General features: G+C 41.0%; 1 protein-coding gene across 2 annotated transcripts in view; it reads left to right on the forward strand.

The window, feature by feature from the left end:
- Positions 1–23,806, forward strand: part of LOC147113778 (clathrin interactor 1-like) — a 202,016-nt gene that overhangs the window by 113,486 nt on the left and 64,724 nt on the right. The window contains exons 2-6 of one of the 2 annotated variants that reach the window (XM_085995101.1): positions 15,093–15,197; positions 17,582–17,629; positions 18,273–18,369; positions 21,863–21,971; positions 23,452–23,616. In XM_085995101.1, coding sequence (XP_085851227.1) covers positions 15,093–15,197; positions 17,582–17,629; positions 18,273–18,369; positions 21,863–21,971; positions 23,452–23,616 — 524 coding nt within the window. The remainder of the gene's footprint in view (positions 1–15,092; positions 15,198–17,581; positions 17,630–18,272; positions 18,370–21,862; positions 21,972–23,451; positions 23,617–23,806) is intronic. The other variant, XM_085995102.1, reaches the window with a different exon arrangement.

Genomic DNA, 23,806 nt, shown 5'->3' on the forward strand with positions numbered 1-23,806 from the left:
ATATTTGTACAGTAAATGTACACTTACTAGATAGCCTTTTATTTTACTGGTACCATGTGTGAGATCATATTTATACCTAGTTGATAGTTTTGCTCCCATAAAGATTGCATTTACTTTGGGTCATAGAAACATAGGAGATAGGAGCAGGGGTAGGCCATTCGGCCCCTCGAGCCTACTCCGCCATTTAATGAAATCATGGCTGATCATCCAAATTCAGTACCCTGTCCCTGCTTTCTCCCCATATCCCTTGATCCCTTTAGCCTTAAGAAATATATTTAACTCCTCCTTGAATATATTTAATGAATTGGCCTCAACTGCCTTCTGTGGTAGAGAATTCCACAGGTTCATCACGCTCTGGGTGAAGAAATTCCTCCTCATCTCTGTCCTAAATAGCTTACCCCTTATCTTTAGACTGTGACCCCTGGTTCTGGACTCCCCCACCATCGGGAACATCCTTCCTGCATCTAGTCTGTCTAGTCCTGTTACAATTTTATAAGTTTCAATGAGATCCCCTCTCATTCTTCTAAACTCCAGCGAGTATAAGCCCAATCGACCCAATCTCTCCTCATACGTCATTCCTGTCATCCCAGGTATCAGTCTGGTAAATCTTCGCTGAACTCCCTCCATGGCAAGAACATCCTTCTTCAGATAAGGTGACCAAAACTGCACACAATACTCAAGGTGTGGGCTCACCAAGGCCCTGTACAACTGCAGCAAGACATTCTTGTTCCTGTACTCAAACCCTCTCGCTATGAAGGCCAACATACCATTTGCCTTCTTAACCGCCTGCTGCACCTGCATGCTTACCTTCAGCGACTGGTGCACAAGGACACCCAGGTCTCGTTGCACTTCCCCTTCTCCCAGTCTATTGCCGTTCAGATAATCTGCCTTCCTGTTTTTGCCACCAAAGTGGATAACCTCGCATTTATCCACATTGGGCAGATGCAGTATAATCACCCAACCTGTCCAAATCATACTGGAGTTTCTCGGCATCCTCTTGGAGGTATTACACCTAGTTCCCTCGTCTAGATCATTAATATATATTGTGAATAGCTGGGGTCCTAGCACCGATCCCTGCGGTACCCCACTAGTCACTGCCTGCCACTCGGAAAAAGACCCGTTTATTCCAACTCTTTGCTTTCTGTCTGCCAACCAGTTCTCTATCCAAGTCAGTACCTTGCCCCCAATCCCATGTGCTTTAACTTAACACGCTAATCTGAACCGAATTCAATCCTGAAGAGGTATTAAATTGCATGTGCAGCACATACCCCAAGTTTTGATATTGATTGGAAACACAAAAAAGAAACACATGAGGTGTTTATACAAGCCTGATCCAATTTGGGCTTTGCAACACACACTCTGATGTGGGTGCTTGGAAACATTCATATTATATCAGCTTGAAATATGGAAAACATTAAGCAGTACAGTTATGGATCTTGTCTTAAACTTTGTCTGGTGGATGTATTTTCAACTGCTTAACACTGGAGTGAAAAATTGGCTTGGTGGGTGCACTGGTTGAATAATTTGAGGAGGTAAATCAGTAATTTCAGACTTCATAGCTCAAGTGGGTTCTGAAATGGGATACAAACCCAAAATGTTGACTTCTTTTGATAGATGTTGGTTGTCCTGTTGTGTATTTTCAGCCGTTTCTGTTTTGTTTTATAGTCCAACTGTGCACTTCTGTGCCACACCTTGGCTTCCTTGCCAGCTTCCCAAGATCCAGCCTATATAAACTCCAACTTATCCAGAACTGATGGATTGCCACTCACCAGCCCTGTACTAGTTTGTCTCCATTTCCTCCCCACCCCTCAGTACATCAATTTTGAATTGCTTACCTGGAATTCCCTCCTGACCCTCGCTGTTTCCTACCTTTGCACATCCCTGCTCACACCCTTCATTTTTCTAACTCTGCTATACTGTGCATTCCCTCCTTCCCCCGCTGTACCCTCGATGGCAGAGCCTTCAGCACCGCACTCTAGAAAACTCTGTCTAAACCCCTCTGCCTTGCAACATCTCTTCCCATCTTCCAAAGATTCTTTAAACCTATTGGTTCAGCCATTTTTCTTTCTTCTTGCTCAGGTCTGTGTCTTGCCACGTTTTGTTACATTCAGCGCACTAAATAAATGCAAGTTGTTGGCAGTATTAACTGACTGAGCCATCGGCTCTTCGTAAAATAGCATCTGCCTTGTTATGAGGATTGCTGTAATGAAATGGTCCCAGATCTTTAAAGTCCTCAATGGTCTTGCTTTCTCCACCCTCATCCTCACCTAACAGTATCTGTTAGCAGCAGCACAGGTGAGATGGTGATGCCTTCACAGCCTTTCAGCTAGATGATTAATAGGCCAGTTCCACTGCAACTTTTATGTGAATTCAATGTAGCTTTGCTTTGCATGAATACAGAATGTGGTATAATTGCAGTTAAAAGCAACCAAATCCATTTTCTGAGGCCTCGTGGCTTCAAACCAATTGCCATATAACTCCAACTGGTGAGAAGAGCACTTTTTAAACTTTAACTTAAAAGGCCTAGTGGTATTCTGAACTTTAAAGTTTTTAATCTTTGCAAAGAGCACTTTGTCCTGCCAATTCTTCACTTATCATAAAAACATCACCGGCATTCATATGCTAGGGAGCAGAATGCTGTGCATGCATCTAGACATAGAGCTGTACTTCACTTGCCCAGAGAGCAGTGTGAATCAGGCACTATTGCTTTCACATGTTGGCTTGCATTGCTTTTAAAGCATGTATATTACAGCTGTCAAACTGTTACCCACAATAAGTGATTGATTTTTTTTGTCAGCCAGGCACCTGACATACATGGAAACTCATCATCATGCTTTGCCGCGCTTGTTTGTCTGAGCCAAACTACTGAGAAATTCATGTAGGAACAGTTTCTGTTTGCCAGATATGGAATGCACACTTGCTTCCTATTAAGATACAGCCCACTTACCTAAGCTCAATATTTCAGACACAGGTCAGTGAGAGTAAGTGTTTAGGAACTGCCAGATGTGCGTAGGGGTACTGTTGGAGGTTCATCAGCTAAAATTGCACAGCTTACTAGCACAGGGCACTACTCCGTGTTTGCTGCTTGCACAGCTTGGGCATTGGCTTGCAGTGCTAACTGGAGCTGAGAATAAAGAATCCCAGTAAAGGATTTACCTCTACTTGGTTCTATCAAGAGCCAGGCTGCCTGGTCAATTATTAGCCATACCCTGGAACTGTCCGGCTTGGGAATCGGATTAGAGATTACAGAGGAACGAATTAATTCCAATATTCCATCTGCAATGTGTTATCTGTAACATTTGCATATTGAATTATCATTGGCCCGCAGGCATCTGTAAGGAATACCTATTATATTCATGTGATCACATGCTGAGTTGTCTTTGGCCTGCAGGCATCTGTAAGGACTACTATTGTTTTGAAGACCCAGGCTCGGGGTCCTAATGCCAGGTTTTTCCAAAAATGGTGCTGCTATGAGTAAGATCACAGACCTAATGCTTAATAAAAGAGTTAAACCCTAATACTCCGTTGTCCTCCAATTTATTAGTTTTATACAAAGTGTGTAAAACAAGACATGGTATCAGAATAGGGATTGTAGATGGACATCGTTGGAGCTCCCTTGCCTCGAATGGATTGGGAATCTTTGAACTTACCTAGAGAAAGGCGCAAGTTCAAGCAACACGTGGAGTTGATGTTCTCGGGTCCGCTGAAAAGCAAAGGGGAGGAAGAAAGATGCAGCTACCTACTCCTGTGGATCGGAGAAAAAGGGAGAGACATTTTTAACACATGGTCTCTCATCGCGGATGAAGCAAAGGTACTGAAATGTTATTTTGACCGTTTTGAATCATGTGATGCCCAAGACAAATACGATATTCGCTGGGTACAAGTTTCAGGAGAAAGTACAAGGAGCTAGTGAGTCGTTTGAACAGTTCGTGACCGAGTTAAAACTGCTGGTAAAAGACTGTGAATATTCAGATAAAGATGAGATGGTCAGAGACCGCATCGTGTTTGGAATACATTCAGCTAAAGTGAGAAACTTTTGAATGTTGGGTCCGGGCTAATGCTGGACAAAGCTATGGACATAGCTAGATCGCACGAGACAGCCCAAGCACAGTTGAAAACCACAACCGGCGCCACGAGCAGCTCGCGTGAACAGACAGTGCACGCAGTTAATAGACACGCACCAAAGAACACCGCCCAGAGAGCGTGTTTCAGAACAGAAAGAACAGAGAGAGTTCTAAAAATGAGCGACACAGACATAAAACGCTTCAAAAACTCTGGATATTGTGGAAACAAGGTGCATGGAGAAAAGGAGCACTGCCCTGCCAAAGGAAGGCAATGTGGTAAACGGAACCACTTTGCTAAAGTTTGCAGGACTGTTTTTGGAATATCAGTACACACAGTGAGTGACAGCCAAATGCCAGATAGAGAGCCAAATGCAGAGGAACTGTTTATTGATTCTGTGTCACAGAAAAAACAGATTTCAGAGACTCAGCAAGCTTTTGCCGATATTGAGATAGGAAAACAGGGCAAAGAGCTTAAGTTTAAACTAGACACTGGATCTCAGGTTAATGTAATTCCTCTGAGTGAGCATCACAGCTTGAAGGATGAGTGTGAGCTACAGCCCACCTCACGCAGACTGACCGGCTATGGAGGTGAGCAGCTCATTGTAAAAGGCACATGCGTGATGAAATGCAAGTACAAAGAAAGTGACATGTGTTGGACTTTTACATTATTGACACTCAAGCACCTCCAGTGCTAGGTCTAAAGGCATGTTTAGACATGGACCTCGTCAAGCTAGTGCTATCATTGACGGCACCAGTTGAGAAGCAGACAGTCATGGAGGAGTTTGCTGACGTTTTCAAAGGAATCGGACTATTCCCAGGTGAATGCACTATTCACCTTGACCCAAAAGCGACCCAGAAGCAACCCCTGTGGTTTGCCCACCAAGAAGGATACCCCTTGCTCTACGTAGTCGCCTGAAGGAGGAGCTGCAGAGCATGGAGAATACAGAAATCATCGTCCGGGAAACAGAACCGACAGAGTGGGTCAACGCGTTAGTAATGGTTGAGAAGCCACATACAGGCAAGCTCAGAGTCTGTCTCGACCCCAGAGATTTGAACAAGGCTATCAAGCGCCCTCACTACCCTCTACCAACGCTAGATGACATCACACCCAAGCTAGTGGGAGCACGTTACTTCAGTGTAATGGACACACGATCAGGATACTGGACTATCAAGCTCCTGGAAGAGTCATCTAAGCTAACAACGTTCAACACACCATTTGGACGCTACCGATTTTTGCGTTTACCATTTGGTCTTATCTCAGCTCAGGATGAATTCCAGTGGAAGATCGACGAAACCTATGAAGGCCTCGACGGAGTAGTTGCAATCATAGACGACATCCTCATCTATGGCAGGAATAGAGAGGAACATGACAGGAACCTCCGTGCGATGCTACAAAGATCCGGGAGAAAGGTATCCGGCTCAACCCCGAGAAAAGCATAATCAGATCCACCGAGATCAGTTATTTCGGGCATCGCCTCTCAACTGATGGCATTAAGCCGGATCCACAGAAAATCTCTGCCATCAAGAAGATGGAGCCACCGAAGAACCGTGCAGAGCTAGAGACAGTACTAGGCATGGTTAACTACTTAGCCAAGTTTGCCCCGAGCCTCTCCGAACTACAGACTAGGCGCAGTATTACTGCAAGAAGGAAAGCCCATCGGCTACGCTTCCAGATCTCTCTCAAACAGTGAAATCAACTATGCTCAAATCGAGAAAGAGCTATATGCAATTCTGTTTGGATGTAAGCGTTTCCACCAGTACGTCTATGGCCGACAAGTCATTGTGGAATCCGACCACAAGCCCCTCGAGTCAATCATGAGGAAACCACTAGCCGCAGCCCCACCAAGGCTACAGAGAATGATCCTTCAGCTGCAGAAGTATGACTTCACAATCATTCACCGTCCAGGCAAAGACATTCCTGTCGCAGACACGCTCTCCAGAAAGTCTCTTAGCTACCAGGACAGCAGCCTCAGTGAAGGCATGGATGTGCAGGTGCACATGGTGTACAACAGCTTACCTGTGAGTGACTCAAAACTGAAGGAGATCTGAGCAGAAACAGAGAAAGATGCACAACTCACACTGCTGAGCAAAGTCATACACAAAGGATGGCCTGAAGAAAGGAGGAAATGCCCTCCGAGCATACAGGTAGACTATCCTTTATCCGAAAACCTCGGGACCAGCCGTGTTTCGGTTTTCGGAAAATTTCTGAAGGGGGGTCGGCGGGGGTCCGCGGGGCGGGGGGGGGGGGGCGGGGTCCGTGGGGGGATCCGCAGTCGTGGCGGCCGGCACCGCCGCGGGCTCAGAGCTCTCGTTGCTTTCGAGCCTTTGGAAGAGAGTCAGGTGGTTCCGCGGGGGGTCCGTGCGCACGACTTACGCTGACCCTCTGCTCAGCGTAAGTCGGCGGGGGTCGGGGTGGTCGGGGGGGGGGTCCGCGGGGGGTCGTGCGCACGACTTACGCTGACCCTCTGCTCAGCGTAAGTCGTGCGCCACTCTGGTCATGTCGTGTGCACGACTTACGCTGAACGAAAAAACCTTCGGTTTTTAGAGGGTTTCGGTTTTCGGAAGTTCGGATAAAAGGTAGTCTACCTGTATCTGAATTCTGGAACCACAGAGACGAACTGTCACAAATCAACGGCATCGTCTTCAAAAGGGAGAAAATCATCATTCCTACCAGTCTCCGAGAAGAGATGTTGACGACAAATTCATGCTGGACATATGGGCATGGAAAAATGCAAACAAGGAGCACGTGACATTATGTTTTGGCCCGGAATGTGCAAACACATTGAGGACATTGTCGGAAAATGTTCCATTTGTCTAGAATGCCGCCCATCAAATGTCAGAGCCCATGATACTTCACCGTATCCCAGACAGGCCCTGGCAGGTCGTGGCAATGGATCTGTTCACATGGAACGATGTCAGCTGCAAGCAAGTGCATGCAAAACGTGTACAGAGACAGCAACACCAAAAGAGATACTATGACAGGTCAGCTAGACTACTGCCGCTGCTGCACAATGGAGAATCTGTCAGTATCCAGGAGCATGACTACTGGAAGCCAGCAGTCGTCATCCAGCCAGCTGACACTGAGCGATCGTATCACATCCGCACCCCAGAAGAACAGGTGTACCACCGCAATCGCAGGCACCTCCTGAACATCAAGGAACAACACCGTCATTCCAACGAGAGGATCAGTTCAACAGAGTGTGATGAACAGAGCAATACACAAAACACATCATACTTACCTGAACCTGAATTGTTGACCGATTCAGGAGCATGCTCAGTTTCATACCACACAAGGTCGGGACGAGAGGTCAAGCCTAGAGTTATCCTTGACTTGTGAACTGTCAAAGGGCGTAGGCGGATCGCTGCCCTAAAATAAAACGACATCGTTATTGAAACGTTGAGATGTTTTCAGTGCTAGTTAAATGCTGAGTTTACTTATGTTTATGCTACAGAGAACATTATGTAGAAGAAAGGTTTAAAAGTAATGCATATCATTTTTCTTTTAAAAGAAAGGGGATGTAACATTTGCATATTGAATTATCATTGGCCTGCAGGCATCTGTAAGGACTACTATTGTTTTGAAGACCTAGGTTAGGGGTCCTAATGCCAGGCTTTTCCCCAATGGTGCTGCTATGGGTAAGATTTTCTGGCACATGGACATGTCATTTTTTCCCCAAACCAAATACCACATTATGATATTTGTGTTAAGTTTCTTGTGTACACAATTTAAGTGAATAGTGTCCAACTTCTGCATTGTTTTGGGGCCCAACATCTGTAACGTAGCAATTGTACCACATCTTTTAAAATCAGCCATTGCAGCCATTTGTGGGAATGCTGTGCTGTGACCAACGCCTCCCACCCTGCCCCAACATTCTCTTTCTCAAGTAAAAGTATTATTTATATATGTATATTGGCTGCAATAGTGATTAGAAGTGCAATTATTGACTCTCTTGTGCAAGTGGGTGGGAGTTCAGGATGAGTAAACACTTTGAATTTTTTTGCTCTCTCTTTTTGTCCTTTGGAAATTCTTGTCTTTGAGAGATGAAAATGCCATGAGTGATACTGGCTGATTTTTGTTTCTTTAAAAATCAACAAGAAACAGCAATGGTATCGGAGTTTCTTCCTGTGTTCTGAATGTGAGCACATTTATCAGTGTTCTCACCTGCTCGCCCCTCCTCACCAGCCCATTTTTACTCCTTCAACTTTTCTCTTCTCATCCAGAGTCACTGACTCGTGTCTGGCTGCAGTTCTGTAGGTGTCAGTTGCCGTTGCCATTTAGTACTTTGGCCAAGTCGAATTCATTATACCGTGAGTGTCGTCCGACTGCTGTGTCCGGGCCTGCTCCTGTCTTCAGCACAGGTTCACGCAATCACTTTTTAACATGCGTCTCTGGCTAGCTATAGGTGAACAGAATCTCTGCAAATGTCCCCTCGCTGGCCCTAGGGTTCTGAGATCAGTTGTTGTGGTCATACTGCCACCCTGGTGGAGATCTTCTATTTTCAGCTGGGGATTAAATTTGGGACTTTCCAATCTGTATAGCTCAATTACGTGCCACCTTTATCAACTGTGCTATTTAGGGAGCTCATTTGTCTGTTTTACTACATTGTGTTTTTTTCTGAAGTTCATTTTGGTGCAGCACAAATTACTTATAAAATGGCTAAATTGCCACAAACCATGTGAAGTTGTGTTCACACATTTACCCTTTCTCCCTTCTTCCTCCTCCACCCAAACCCAAAGAAACATGCAAGAGGTCTAATTTTACTGCAGATGGATAAACGCAGCATTGAAAGTGTTGAAGATGCAAATCAAATCACATTCTTCCCCTCCAGACTTAACTCCACAATGGACACAAGCAAGGCTTGAACAGAGCAAGTGACACTGGTCTGTGAACAGACCAGAATATCAGATACATGCAGACGGTCAGCCCTTACTGTTTCACAGCTGGCTGCTTTTGTGGGTAAGGATGTGTTAATGCAGCCTGGCTTCGGAAGGGAGCAAGGTTCTCTGGATGGAACCCAGCATAAACTAATCAAACAGCTCCCCCTGGCCTCCAAAGCTGTCTACCGCTATTAAATTTATATCAATCACAGGAAGTCTTTGCATTCGAAGTCGTAATTTTTTCCCCTCACATCTGGAAGAGGGAAATTATTTTTTGCACCAAAGGTCACAGGGCTTCTGGGTAGGGCAAGGAATGAGAGCCATGCAAAACATGGGAAAGGAAGAATACAACTACTTTTCCACCTTTCTAAAAAAAAGTTATTTTTGAATGGTTTGGTTGCAAGCCAAGCTACACATATAGTTTTTTGGTTTGCTCGATGCAGAATGCAGTGCATGGTTTCAAAAACAATGATTTGGAATGAATTGTGTCCTTAAATAGACCTCTTAATGAATAAAACTGCTCTCCCCAGAGAATAGCAACTTTTACTCCTTTGTTGAGATTGTATTTTTTTCATAGTGGAATAGAGCTGAGAACAGGAGGGTTTAAATGGATTTTAATGGGTATTTAATTTTTCTGTTGCACTCCATTAACTGTCGCCAGGAGCTGGTGCCTTTAGTCAATTTCCTGTGTAAGAAGATTTAATGGATCAAAGGGAGAAAAAGAAGCAACTCATTATGTGCTGCTTCTAAAGTCTCTTTTGGGAATGTTGAAGTTACACAGCAAAAGCTGCACGTGTATGAGAGGAGGTGCAAATATTGCACTATACAAAGTAGGACATCAATATTGCAGCAATAATAAACAAATTCATAACAGTCAGGCACCCATAACATCAAAAGATCGTATCGAAGATGATGAGTAGTTGTAGTGAGAGTTTTGGTAACGAAATAGGCTGAACACCACCTTAATAAACCTATTCAGACCCAGCCTTAGCAGGGTACCATGTCAGGGAATTTACACCTAGATCACAGCATGGTTATCAGGACTCCAAATAGTCAGTTACAAATAGGTTAAAGACACCCATCAATACTCAACCTCTCAAAGACCATGGGTGTCTAAACTGCTTTACCCTTGAAGCGCAGACAAACCTGTCATATTTGTGCTTGTATTTATTATTTGCTGGTTTGTCCTGTTTAAATTTTGTGGGCCTGGAGTTTTGGAAAGTGCTCTTTGTCGTGCTATTGCCTTAGTGGTAGGTCAATCCTAAATCAGAATGCCAAGATCTGATGGTATCTGCAAATTAATGGGATCATGGATTTAAACTTTATACAGGGCCCCCAAGGCTCATTGTTACACACCTATTAGTTCATGAAGACAAAATCTTGGGAGACCCCTGCGTAGAACCTAATGGGCTTCTCTCCCTAACTGTTGGCAATGCTAACTCCTGAAGGAGCCAAAAAAAAACCAAGCTGATTTTTTTTGTGATCGGGGAAGATACTGGAAATGTATAGCAGACCAGTCAGCCTTTGAAAAGGAAAGACACGTTGAAGTTGGATTTTTCAGAACTGTGGTAATGCACCATGCCACACTAGTGCGTTTGCCACTGGTGTTAATGATACTTTGTTTGTCTGTAGGATATATCACTTAACCCAGGTGAAACCTCCAAGTATTTGATATTCAGCCCCAGTTATCACTGGCTTCTCTTTTCCTGTCTGACATGCAGTAGAGACTGGTGAAGAGCAAATGTACACACCACTAAATTTCCCTTTTGAGTTGGAGATGTTTGGTATAATAAATATGTAAAATTCAACTACACAAATATTTCGACAGTATTATATTTGCAAAATGTTTAAAAATTATTATGGGATAAAATGGAGTTAACTTTTTTTTAAACTTCTATTACATTGATCACTTTTAGCATATACTACTGCTGTAGAAGTGGGTGGCTTTGAATACTACAGTAACCTGTTCCTAAAGTAACTTAATATTTGGTCAGGTCCGACTAAAACTTTGCAAGAAACGTTTGTCTCAAGTGGACAGGATGCAATCTGTCTGTGTCCCACTTGTGTATTTACAATCTGTCTGTGTCCCACTTGTGTATTTACAATCTGTCTGTGTCCCACTTGTGTATTTACAATCTGTCTGTGTCCCACTTGTGTATTTACAATCTGTCTGTGTCCCACTTGTGTATTTACAACCTGTCTGTGTCCCACTTGTGTATTTACAACCTGTCTGTGTCCCACTTGTGTATTTACAATCTGTCTGTGTCCCACTTGTGTATTTACAACCTGTCTGTGTCCCACTTGTGTATTTACAATCTGTCTGTGTCCCACTTGTGTATTTACAATCTGTCTGTGTCCCACTTGTGTATTTACAATCTGTCTGTGTCCCACTTGTGTATTTACAATCTGTCTGTGTCCCACTTGTGTATTTACAATCTGTCTGTGTCCCACTTGTGTATTTACAATCTGTCTGTGTCCCACTTGTGTATTTACAACCTGCCTGTGTCCCACTTGTGTATTTACAAGCCAAAATGTCTCCAAACTACATCAAAACTTTTTTTTCCACCAGACCTGAAACTAGGCATTGTTTTCATTCATAAACAAGAGACAAGAGAATTCTTCAAACAAGTATGGGGTTTTAAGCAGCTTGAGCTTGCACTGTCCATTGTTGTTGGATGTGTGAAACCTTTATGCAATGCCCATTCAAACTGTGGAAAGCATTCAGTAGTACAGTTATAGATTTTTATTTGAAGGCAGTATTTAATAGGTTGAAGTACTGCTGGTTACAGGTATGTCGCTGGTACTGGAGTAGTTTGAGGTGATGATTTAAGTGTATTGGTGCAATTGTCTTTATGTGATTTCCGCCCCCCCCCCCCACTCCCCCTTCATTGTGTATCTGTACCAATAAGTTAACTAAGCCTAACCTCAACAATGCAAACTAATGTCTAAACCATTATTTTTTTTTAATGTACTGGATTTCACCATAAACATCTTTCTTGTTGCCCGTGGTCCATTTTGAAAATTGATTTGCTGCACATGTCCACTTACGAGTCCATCACCACTAAGCTGTCTCTTTAATGATTTGATGGTGTCCGAAAACGTGGTCATCTTGTCATATGCTGTGTTCCTTTCGAAAGAGGGCATTCTTGAAACCTATGTAGTGCAGATGTCTGCAAATTAATTTTTCACTTCACCGTAGCATCTACGTAACGGTATACTTTTCTTATTAACTTAAATGGCCTATTTCTTAATGCTACCAGTTTCTCTAGTTCATAGTTAACTCAGGGCTTTTGCTAGTGGAAATGGAACTGGAATATCTACCAGTCTAATGGTTGTTTCACATCGGAGTGCGTATAGAATAATAGCTAAATTTTGTATTTTGTTAAACCTTATTGTAGGTCTTGGGTATGATTCCGGTTTTCTTCCAACACTGTTAACTTGCATTTGCAGGAGAAAGGCAGTTTCCATAAGCAACCAAGTCTCTTGTGAACCGAAACCTGCGTGCTCATGTATGCCAGATGGACTAACAATTATCCTTTAGTTATGCTGTAAAGCACCAGAGACAATGTGGGATGCCCACTATTCTCAGCTCCAAAAGGCAGTAAATGCTGATTTGTCAGACTGTTGCATTCAGGTTAAAAATTAATAGTTTAATTCAGAAGAAAAATAATTACACGGAAGCTGAAATATATAGCAAGGTACTGAGTACAAATACTAAGAAAGTAATGTTTGATTTTAGTCCTACAGGAGGTTAAAATATTCTGCTCAGAATGTACACACGATCCGACGGTCTTGAGACTTTTGGAGGAAGCAGACTTTTTGTAGACTTCCCGATATGATGGCCATGTGTGGGGCAGTGTAAATCCTAAGTCTCTCTGTGGAAACCAAGTTCCAGAAACTGGACAGAACTGTACTATAGATTAAAAATACACTCTTCTCTCTCTTTCTCTTTCTCTCCGCCCCCCCGCCCCCCCCACCCCTCGCAGCTTGTACGATTTCTAGGTCTTAAAGGCAGGTTTCATCATCCAAGATGAAATGCATTGTATGAAGAGCCATTGGGCAATTTGACACGCACCATCTGTATCTCGCACCTGCTAAGGTTTTATACACGTGCATTTTGAACCTCTACTAAAACAAACCCCACTCCTTTATCTGCTTAATTACCAGATCAATCAATTTGCCCCATTTAGCCTGACTCCAGTCTCCATTTTACCGTTAGTTATTTTTAAAAATTTACCTATGGAGATAATATTTTCACAATTTGGTGCCTAAGAGAAACTCTGCTTTTTTTTTTACAGTTCCTATAACTGTAACCTCACAATTTACTTTGGGTAACTGCCTCCTTAACTCTGAGGCAAATGGGTTTTCGGACATGCCTGTATGTATAAGAGTGGGGGCAGGAAAAGAAAAGGCTAGATATAAAGAAACTGCAGCTGAAACTTTTATCTCTGCTGTGTTCTACTTTGTTTTCGTTTCTAGTCATTCTGTCTTTTTGGTGGGGGTTGATCAGCTAGATTTTTTTTTCTCCACCCATTCTTTCCAGGAAGCCTTGATTTATTTTTTAAGTTTAAAATGGGAAGCTGGGGGTCTGATTGTTGGCTGTTAACTTGCATAGTGCAGTGCCCCCTGGTGCAAGATGAATGTTAATGCAGAGAGAGGAAGCAATTTTCAGTAACATTTTTATCTGATGAAGGTTTGAGTATTTGATGGGGAAATAAAACCTTTCCTAGCTTGTTACTGTCGGCAAATGTATCAGCAACTCTGTTTGTTGCAGAATTGTGATACTGCTATCTATCTGTTAAATGGTTTAAATGTGAATAGTGTATGATGGAAGGTAATGCACTCTGGATAAGAAAAGCTGTTGAGGTTTGTGAGAAGAAAGTGAAGTGTTTGTGACAGTACTGCCATATATATATCTTTTTATTTTGCAGATTGCTTCCATCAAAGCACATCTAACTGTTCAAATTCACTGTTTGCAGCAAAGTATGTTAATGGTCAGGGCACTTTAAAAGAGCATGGTGTTATGGTATGAAGTCATCAATATAATATGATATGTCATGTTACTGTATTCAAGGGAAAGTAGAAAATAACCGATGTCAAGCTTACACATTGCATTAAAGATAACCAAGCACAAATTTCATCAACATGATCTAGGAGGGAGTCATGCTTGTAGCAGATGAAATGGATTGCTGTATTTTAATACCAAATTTGAAAGACTAGACTGTTCTGTGTGTCGAGGTGTGAAATACACTGCCTTAAAGTATACAGAATTCTTAAGTCAGAAACAAGCTGCAGCTCAGCCATTATCTCTTATTGCAGCGTAGAAGTTTTTAACAAAAGCAAACTCTTTCACTGTAATAAGTGATGAGTAGTGGGATCTAAACGTTAAACAAGTGTGAAGAGAGGCTCATTCAATGATACCGCAGAGGTCCTGATTTGATAAGTACTGGATAGATTTCTGTCTGTCTATCATCAGATTGCTACACTTTTCTGCATTTGTTGACTTAATAACATGCTATTTCTTATATAAAAACAGAAAATGCTGGAAATACTCAGCAGGTCAGGCAGCATCTGTGGAGAGAGAGAGAGAAACCGAGTTAATGTTTCAGGTCGATGATCTTTTGTCAGAACATTTTGTTAACATAGAGCAACTGTGCTCTGTTAACGAAAATGTTTTCTGTGACAATGGTACTGTTTTGCTTTGGGTAGCTGACACTGTTGAAAACTAGAACAAGAAGGTCCTGGGGATTGTTTTAATATTTGAAATGGGACTTCCTCACGCTGAAAAGTTTCAAAACCATGTACAGTACCAACGTGACCACAAAAGTGGCAAGTTGTTATGACTAACACGCCACACTTTTGGTATCCATTTTGTCTGAGCAGGAATTTCTTTGGGCTGGACCTAGTCCAATTTCACAATGAAACCTACTGTATCCTGTTTGATTATTCAGCAAAGCTAATGGAACAGTAACACTTGATTTAAGACAAGTTAAATGTGTGCTGATGTGTCCTAAGGGCAGCCTGACACACACAATGTTTTCCCCGCCCTATAGAGGTATCTCATTAAAGCTGTCAGTAGGTCATTATTAAGTTTTCATGTGATTGTGTGTTTTGATGCTAATGTAATGTGTATGACTTGTTTCATTTCAGCACAAATGTGGTTATGAATTATTCAGAGATCGAGTCTAAGGTTCGAGAAGGAACCAATGATGATCCGTGGGGACCTTCAGGGCAGCTAATGGCAGATATCGCCAAGTAAGTACTAATCTTACTGAGCTCTAGGGGTATCTCCAGATATGCATGGATTGAGCATGCTGCTAAATTATCTGTTCAAACCATTGATTTATTTATTGTTTGAGTAAAAGCTGTGATATCGCTGTTTTGGTCCAGAGGTTGCATTTCAAAATAAGAAATTGAATTTACACCATGTTCATTGCACTTCAAGAGCAAAATGCAGTGGAATGGGAATGGGCTGGGGAAAGCATATGGGAACTGGAACACCTAATGATGTTGCTCCAGGAGCAGCCCTGACCCCATGCTTCATGAAGACTATGCTGTTTGTTATGGCTTGTTACATTTTGTTTCTAATGGTCTTGAGCTGCGCAGGACAAGTGAAAAGGATGTCATCACTTTAACCCCACCAACCTCTTGCATCATTCCTAGTTGTTACAGTGCAAGTAACATTTACTTTTAAAAGAACTAATATTTTACAAATGATTTCAGTGGGTGCTAAAGGGTGTCTCATAAAATTCCATTCTTTCCTGCAAATCGCCGTGGCACAATTTGTCACTGGGTTGCAGGAGCTAGCAAGTCGGTGCTTTGTATGAAATAACTTTATACTGATTACAGGAAACTTTCGTTTAACTGGAGGTTAAATGTCCGGAAAGCTCTATCTACCGGCAAAATTCAGGAGCCGTTTCCTATACGTTTTTTTACTTCTCGTTGCTTTTTTTTTCCAGTCAGGCTCTGCAAGGTCTAGCTGAAGCTGTTGCTTAGCTACAGAGATGCTTTTAAGCTGCGGCCGACTGTTTTGAAGCTGTTGCTAAGCAACAGGGTTTGTTGATTCACATGGAGCTCAAAAGCTCCGTATGTTTTAACATTAGCGCTGGTTTCTACGGCAGTTTTGATGGTACGGCACCAGCTCGGTCCCGTCAGTGCCGGATACCAGAAAGTTTCCTGTACATTGTTAATGAGTAAAGCAATATACAAATGATTGTGACCAGCACTTTAACCTAGCAAATTGTATTGTACAAGCTTTATTTAACTTGCTGTACTTAAGTCAGTACGTCAATACAATTGTGCAGTACTCATCGTCTCAAATTGGTCCCACCCCTACTGCTATCAGTGATGAGCCTGTAACCAGTAGTATTTCACCCTAGTGTTTGGCACCTGAAAGTGCTCGCTCTGGACACAACCCTGGTTTAGATGTAAAAAAATGTAATTTGACTGCAGCGTTTTTCACTGTTGCAGGGACATAGCAGGAAAAATTCACATACCTACCGTTATGCTTTACTCCAATCCCAGTGACAACGCTGGTCCTTATACATAACTGTACAGATTTTGCTAGATTGCAATGCATTGCAAGTACAAAGATAAAGCTTCACACAAACCTTCACAGTGAACAAAGTAACACAGGGCAAAGGTTAGCAAGCTGTAGTCAAGAATTCAGCTTGGTGACTCAAATTAATTAAAAAAGAGCACACCATATTTTTTGTGTTTTTTTAGAGTGTATTTGAATTGAATCCTGATAAATGGATAGCTGCTCAAACAGGATTTCTCAGCATTGCTTTATACATTTTTTTTTAAAATTACGCCAAGTTTTAAATTTTGTTGCTCAATCTATCTAGTCATGTGGACTACAGCAAAATTCAAACTAGATGGTCTTCTGTGTTATGTTTCACACATTACCTGGGGCCTGAAAAGCAAGTTTTGATGTTTACCCTGCCCCTGCACTGAGGTCCAGCTTGAAGGGTCTGTGGTCTCTGGTTGAAGTTCCGGGATGTAATTGGTTGAAGGGACACAGATGCTGGTTCTGCACTCTGATTGGTGGGCGAGAAATCTCTCTGCAACATTACATTCAGATGCAATATTTGAAATTCTATCGTTCGATAGACAGCTAGACATGAGTAGGATAGAAGACTGGATAAAGTGAGTGCGTAAGTGCGCAGGTGATGCAAGCTTGGGTTTTGAAGGCCTGCAATTTGTAGAAGATGATGAGAAGACTGTAGAAGTGCAAAAGACAACTGATGACACTCATTGTGCTAAGCAATCAAAACACCAGTGGCGTGAATATTTTTTTGGGATCAGGACCATGCATGCTATTACTGGTTTAGGAACTCTGCATTGGAGCTGGCCATGAGCAGGTTCAGTGTGCTAGAAATCTCTGTTTAATAAGCTCCTTCTTGATTTCTACCCCCCCTTTGCCCCCCAACCTCTCCTCCAATGCAAGTCATTTAAACTCCACTGGCCATTACAAATATTGGGGCCTGTAGTAGTATTCAGGAAAAGAATTAACTTAAATACCTCAAACTTGAGTTCATATGTGGTTGGAAGGAAATTCCAATTCATGAAGTGTATGTGATCATAACTGATTAATGGTATAAGTGTGGTATAATTTAAATCTTATCTCTGCATTTTAGAGACCGAATGTGCAGAGTATTTTCCAGTCATTTGATGCCCAGTATCTCGTATGTATTATCAATTGTGGCTTCACCTGCATGGCTAGCTTGCCCTTCCAGGGCAGTAAACACTTTTCATGAACAGCAACAAGGAATAACCAGTTTTTGTATGGTTTTTATAAACTGTGCAATATACTGAATGATCACAGGATGAGTTGGCTGTTTATTTGCTTCCTCCTTGATTTAGAGCTAGTATGTGTGCAAAAGGATCCAAAACCAATGAAGGACCCAGTTTGTATCTGCAACTCACCCCCAGACCATCTGTTACATATGTAATAACACTAAATATTTGATATGCTTTTGATATGTACGTCAGATCAACACAGAAACTCTTAGTAGCCAGCTGGGGTCTGCTGGGGCATTTTTCTTTCATGTTAATGTACTGACAATTTGTGGCACTGCTTGATTCATATTGCCTATTTGTAAAAGGAAATGTTATGTGTGTATGCCAAACCTATTCTGCCACCTACAGCCAGCCCTTATTTATTGCTTCTGCTGCGGGAGCACACACCCACAGCAATTTCCTTTTTACGAGTAAAAATAGCACAGAGTAAACGCCTAAGGTCCCACTCACACACTGTTCAGTTCTTTTGCTTTGTTTTCTTTCTTTACATATATTGGATCTGCTAAAGCTGTTTTTTTTTAATTGTAGGTCTACGTTTATGTATGAGCAGTTTCCTGAAGTTATGAACATGCTTTGGACTCGTATGCTGAAAGACAATAAAAAGAACTGGCGGCGGGTCTATAAGGTGGGGTAACCAAGCATTCCTTTCCCATTTCATGGCACTTCCTATTCAGACTTCCCAATTTTCTAAATGCAACTTTTTCTCTTTTTAAAAGAAAAACTCATGTGGAGGAGGTGAAGGAGTTTAATATATTGTAGAAAACAAAGCAGATTTTATTGTTTTATTTTGACATTGAAAAAGAAATGTAATATTTGTGCTGTCAAAACCATCTGCCAAATGGTAGCACAATCATTCCCAAATTTATGATCACGCAAAATGGTTTAAATGCTAAAATCTTAAGTGATTTGCATCACATCATTCAATATACTTATATTTTTCTTCAGTTTTAAATCTTCCGATAGTTCTACTTTTTTTAAATATAGCTGCACAGCACCACGGTCTTTACTATTAAAACATTTGAACCCCGCTTCAAGTACATTGAGGAAAATAGCACCAATTTAAAAACGGCATTAAATTTCATTACATAATAAAACTTCAGTCTCCAAGTGGGATAGAAGCAACCAATAGCATTTTGTTGCCATTGGAGACGGTATTCCATTGAACGTCAGAGATCATTCTCAGTCAAAAATTGGCGGTTGAAGCACCTCAAAATGGGGGCAGGGAAAAACCCAGGTGTAAAGTCAGTCTCTGAAATTCAGTGGCCTTAAGTTGGGAAAGAATGACTGTCTCTGTATTTGAACATTCCCTTTTTTTGTTTCAGCATCCATATTTGAAGGAGCCATTTTTTTTTTAATGGGATCACATATTAACGTTTCTTATAAACTTGTGGAAATTTTCACAGTACGTTAATAGTGCAACTATTCTTGTAGAAGGAATTCACATTTTCAGTAATTGCATCTTATCAATTTTATTTGTTGTTTGAACTTGTCCATGGAGCCGATCTGAATTTTATGTAACTTCCATTTTGTGTATAATGAACATTATTTTGCAATGAGATTTTTGCATGCTAGTGCATTTATCCATCTTTGTGTTTTCTAATGGCCATCAAATTGGGACCAAACCATTGTAAAATGTATGGGCTAAAACTAAGACTATAGAAAATATCCCAGCAATATTACATCAATTTAACAAAAAACCTACACCTAGGATCTTTTTTATTTGAACTAATCCCACAGGATCTTGAGGCAGATGAGAGGCTTGTGAAGTTTCTCCCGACTTATAACTACCTGAACTAAAAGCGGAGGTGGTCAAGTTTATTTCTGAAATTCCCTTCAAGTACATTTAGAATTTGTATCGATGCAAAGGCTCAGACCACAATGCTTCAGGCTTTAATCTGCCATACAGTGCCATGTAAGGCACCTTTGGCACTATAGAGTCCAGAAATTCTGGCCAATATTTATCCCTCCACCAACTTCAGCTGGTTATGCATCTCCTTGCTGTGCACAAATTGTTTGCCACATTTCCCTACATTACAATTGGTGACTTCATTTCAACAGATGCTTCATTGGCTGTCAAGCATTTCTTGAGACTTCCTGAGTTCACGAAAGGCACTGTATAAATGCAAATTCTGTCCTCGCCGTTCCTTTACAAATTGCTAACGTGATTGTATCAACTTTGAAACCTTTAACAAGATAGAGTTTCTTTTTTGCTTCCCCCCCCGCCCCCACGACATAAACAAAACCCGCCTTTATTTTTATGACTTGGGATGTGCAAATCTTTTTGCAACATATTTAAATGCATCTTGGCAATATTTAAAAACTTGATGCTGATTTTAGATGGCTTTGAACAAACCAGACAAGGAGCATGCTTGAAGCTTACATATTTAATGTATGTACAAGATGCAAGAAGTAAATCATTCCATCCAAGTACTTGCGTCTTCTGATTATCTAGTGTATTTTACAATGTTTTAGCACAAATTCTTCAAATCTGTTCATGAAACAATGACTCCATGTGCCCTTTGTTTAATAACATATAAAAACGTGGAATTAATATTCCTGTAAGTGTAACAGACAACTGCAGTAATCCCCAATGTGTTTCACTGCTGAGACTCAATGATAAACAGCCACAGATGGTAATTAACGAGGTTCAAATGCTGCAGACTATTATTTGGTCTGTTGAAGAGAATGCAGAGCTTACAGTATTTATCTCCTAATGTGTGAAATCTTTACTGGATCTTTTTTTAAACTTTCAAACGCTTGTCAGTCAACATGCGGTATAATGTGAAAATATGTTCACTATTTGGATTTTTTAATTGATTTGCGGTACTGTTTGACCCGGTGTGTGTGTGGGGGGGGGGGTTGGTAGCAAAATTATAGGCTACCTTATTTGCAATATCCCGACATGATGATCGCTTTCAAATGCAAATTTTAGACAAAAATTTGAGACTACATGTATTTTTTTTTAAGTTTCCAGTTTGTACCCTTTCAGTTCACTGTATATTTTGCCTATTTTCCAGCTAAAGCGCACCCTTTTGTCAAAAGAGCAACTTTCAAAGCTAACGCTTAGAAAATGTCTCATTCATTGTGCAGACTTGATTATGAGCAGGCATGTAGTGACCATTATGGCAGAGTGGGATCTGAGAGGGTTCTGTGTGTATTTCCTCAACCTCCTGCTGTGTTTGTTATTGTGCAAGCTTTGACGAGCTGTATTGGTTACAGGTTGTAGCAGAAGTGCAGAATATTAGTGTATTATCATGTCATTGTGTAGATTTTATTTTTTTTCTAATACCTGCTTGTCTTTCCTTTTTGGTGTCAGCTGTAATGAAATTCTAGATTGGGAGGAAGCTCTGTACCTGAAGAGAAACTCCCTAATGACTAGTTGACTGCTGATCTTATGCTTCATAATTCAAAAAATAATTTGTTGGTTTACATTACGTGGCAGATTTGACACATTGTTTGATGGCGAATTTTGCTTTCTTTTGTGTAGAGGAGGTCAAAAGCATTTATTAAAGAGGAAAACACACAGAATTTTGTTTCTCAAAATGGTGCTGAATTAAAAGATCAGTTTATGGGTATTAAATTTTATAACAACATAATCTCCTGTCACGGGCATTACCCTTTACAATGTAATTTCCTGAATTCAATCCTTAAATATTACAGTTTCAGTTTACTCTGTGTAGTGAAAGGGCCTTGGAAATGGTGCCCTCGTAATTGTGCAAGGGCACAGTGTCAAGTGGAAGAGTATGTTTTGTAGTTATTATAAATAATAGCTAATAAATATTTTCTGTGTGCATCGACTAATTGGCAGACCAGGTCACTGTTTCACCATCTAGCTCGGAAAAATGCTACTAATTAGTATGTTGTGAACACATCAATATCGCTTTAATTTTTACTTGTATGGAAGGCAAATTTATTTATGTTCTGTTCAGTTGGTAAACTAATCATGCAGCTGTCAATTTTGATTTGTGCTGGGAATTCCTCCCACTGACTGCTGACATTCATGGTACTTTATTAAAGCAGAAAGCAATCATTGCAATGTGGCAGGGTGCGACTTTGTTCTCGCAAACATAAAACACTTCTCTCATCGTGTGTTTTTTTCCTTCCTCTTCCCTTTACAGTCCTTGCTTCTTTTGGCTTACCTCATAAGGAATGGGTCAGAACGAGTAGTTACCAGCGCCAGAGAACACATTTATGATTTGCGGTCGATGGAGAACTACCATTTCGTAGGTAAGCAAACCTCCAACGCTAGGGAGCAAAAAAAAAAGCTTTGAGCAAATTATAACAGCAAGTGGAGTTGTCAGTCACCTGAGCCAGCAGATCAGCTTCCTTCACTAATTAGAATGTGACTGGTGGCACTATCTGAAGTGTAGAGAATCTGAGATTTGGGGGCCCTAGAGTATTAATTAGCGAAGACAAGAACTCGCAGAAAGGACATGGTAATAACAACACAACTAGCACAACATGAGTGCTCAGGTTTTTCTTTAAAAAAAAACACAACAGCTATGACTCCCCTGTGATGCTCATCAAGAAATTGCCTTAATTACACAGGAAGGAAAGGTTAGACACCAACACAGACTAATCTGTTTGAAGAAGCAAGAATATCTGCAAATAATATTTACAGTGCAATGGCAATAAGGCCATGTTTTTATTGTTTTGACATTAAAGTCAAAACTTGAAGACTAAAATAAAGCTGATATTAGACTTTGTCATATGTAGATGTACAACCTAATAACCCAGATGCCTTTTTTATATGGACAAATTCTGCTGGATCGACAAAGCTGTTCAGTTGCAAGTCCAATAGCTCAATTTGGGAAGAACCGCTTATCAAAAATTGTCATTTATTGCTTTCTGTAATTAGTAATGCAGCCTTGTGCATACAGCCAATATTGTACAGACAGATGCTGCAAAAATTTAATTGATATATTCACCATGATGCAAAATATTTTTTTTCATTGTAGAAATTAAAATTGTGCCATTTTCACTTCAATGTGTGGTGTTCTGTTTTTTTTTTAAACCTTTTATATACCTGTATGAAAGTTGCTTTAAGGCCATACAGGTGTAAAATTGGTATTTTGAGACTGGGAGTAAGGATGTTACAAGTGGCCTCAACTACCCTGGACTAAGGAAGTGAAACCTTAGCCAGCGTGCAATGTTCCCAATCACTGTCCAGTGACTCTGGCTAGAAAGTGCTTGTTCAGACACCCGAGGAAAATGGGATTAGGTGTTGCTCTGCTAGAATAGCCTGTGGGCATTAAAATGTATAGACTCACAAAAGAAGAACAGGTGAGGTGCAGGAGAACTGATGGCGCACATCGTCACCATCAGAAGAGAACGGAGAAAATTGACTTGATAGTTTAAAGTGTTAGCAGCATGAAACGTACCTGCTCAGCCAGCCTCATGCTGTCTTCACACTGCTATTTTCCAGTATTGATTTTTCAACTGTGCTTATCACCATGCTATTATCCTCAGAACATCTTTTTGATAAAAGGTGATTTATATATTTGCTATAAGCACATCATAACCCAAGTTTCCTGTTTCGTGCACACAGAGTTCTTTATATACATAGAGCTTCTTCACTGGGAAGCATTGATCTAATCCATTTAGTACCTGCCGAGTGCATTTCATATTGTCCGATTGTTGATTTGGAGATCTCATTTATTACTCTCTGAATGTCTTTGTTTACCTGATTTTTCACTGCTGTCCTCAGATGAAAATGGCAAGGACCAAGGAATAAATGTCAAACAAAAGGTGAAAGAAATGGTGGAGTTTGTACAGGATGATGATCGCCTACGGGAAGAGCGGAAAAAAGCTAAGAAAAACAAAGACAAATACGTTGGGGTTTCTTCAGACAGTATGGGAGGCTTTAGATACAGTGAGTACTGAAATGTTTAGTGCAAATAGAAACGGATGAACATGTTAAGCATCTGACTTTCAAGTTTTTCTTTTGGAAGTTCCACAAGGATTCAAAAGAGGGACAAAAATGTAGCTGAGCTATTTACATTTAGAAGCAAAGATTTCAAACCTAACTTTGAAATGTTCTCTGACCTACATTCCAGACAATC

This window comes from Somniosus microcephalus, chromosome 8 (genome assembly GCF_052327205.1).
Source record: "Somniosus microcephalus isolate GS21.2 chromosome 8, FLI_Smic_1.0, whole genome shotgun sequence".
Lineage (NCBI taxonomy): Eukaryota > Metazoa > Chordata > Chondrichthyes > Squaliformes > Somniosidae > Somniosus > Somniosus microcephalus.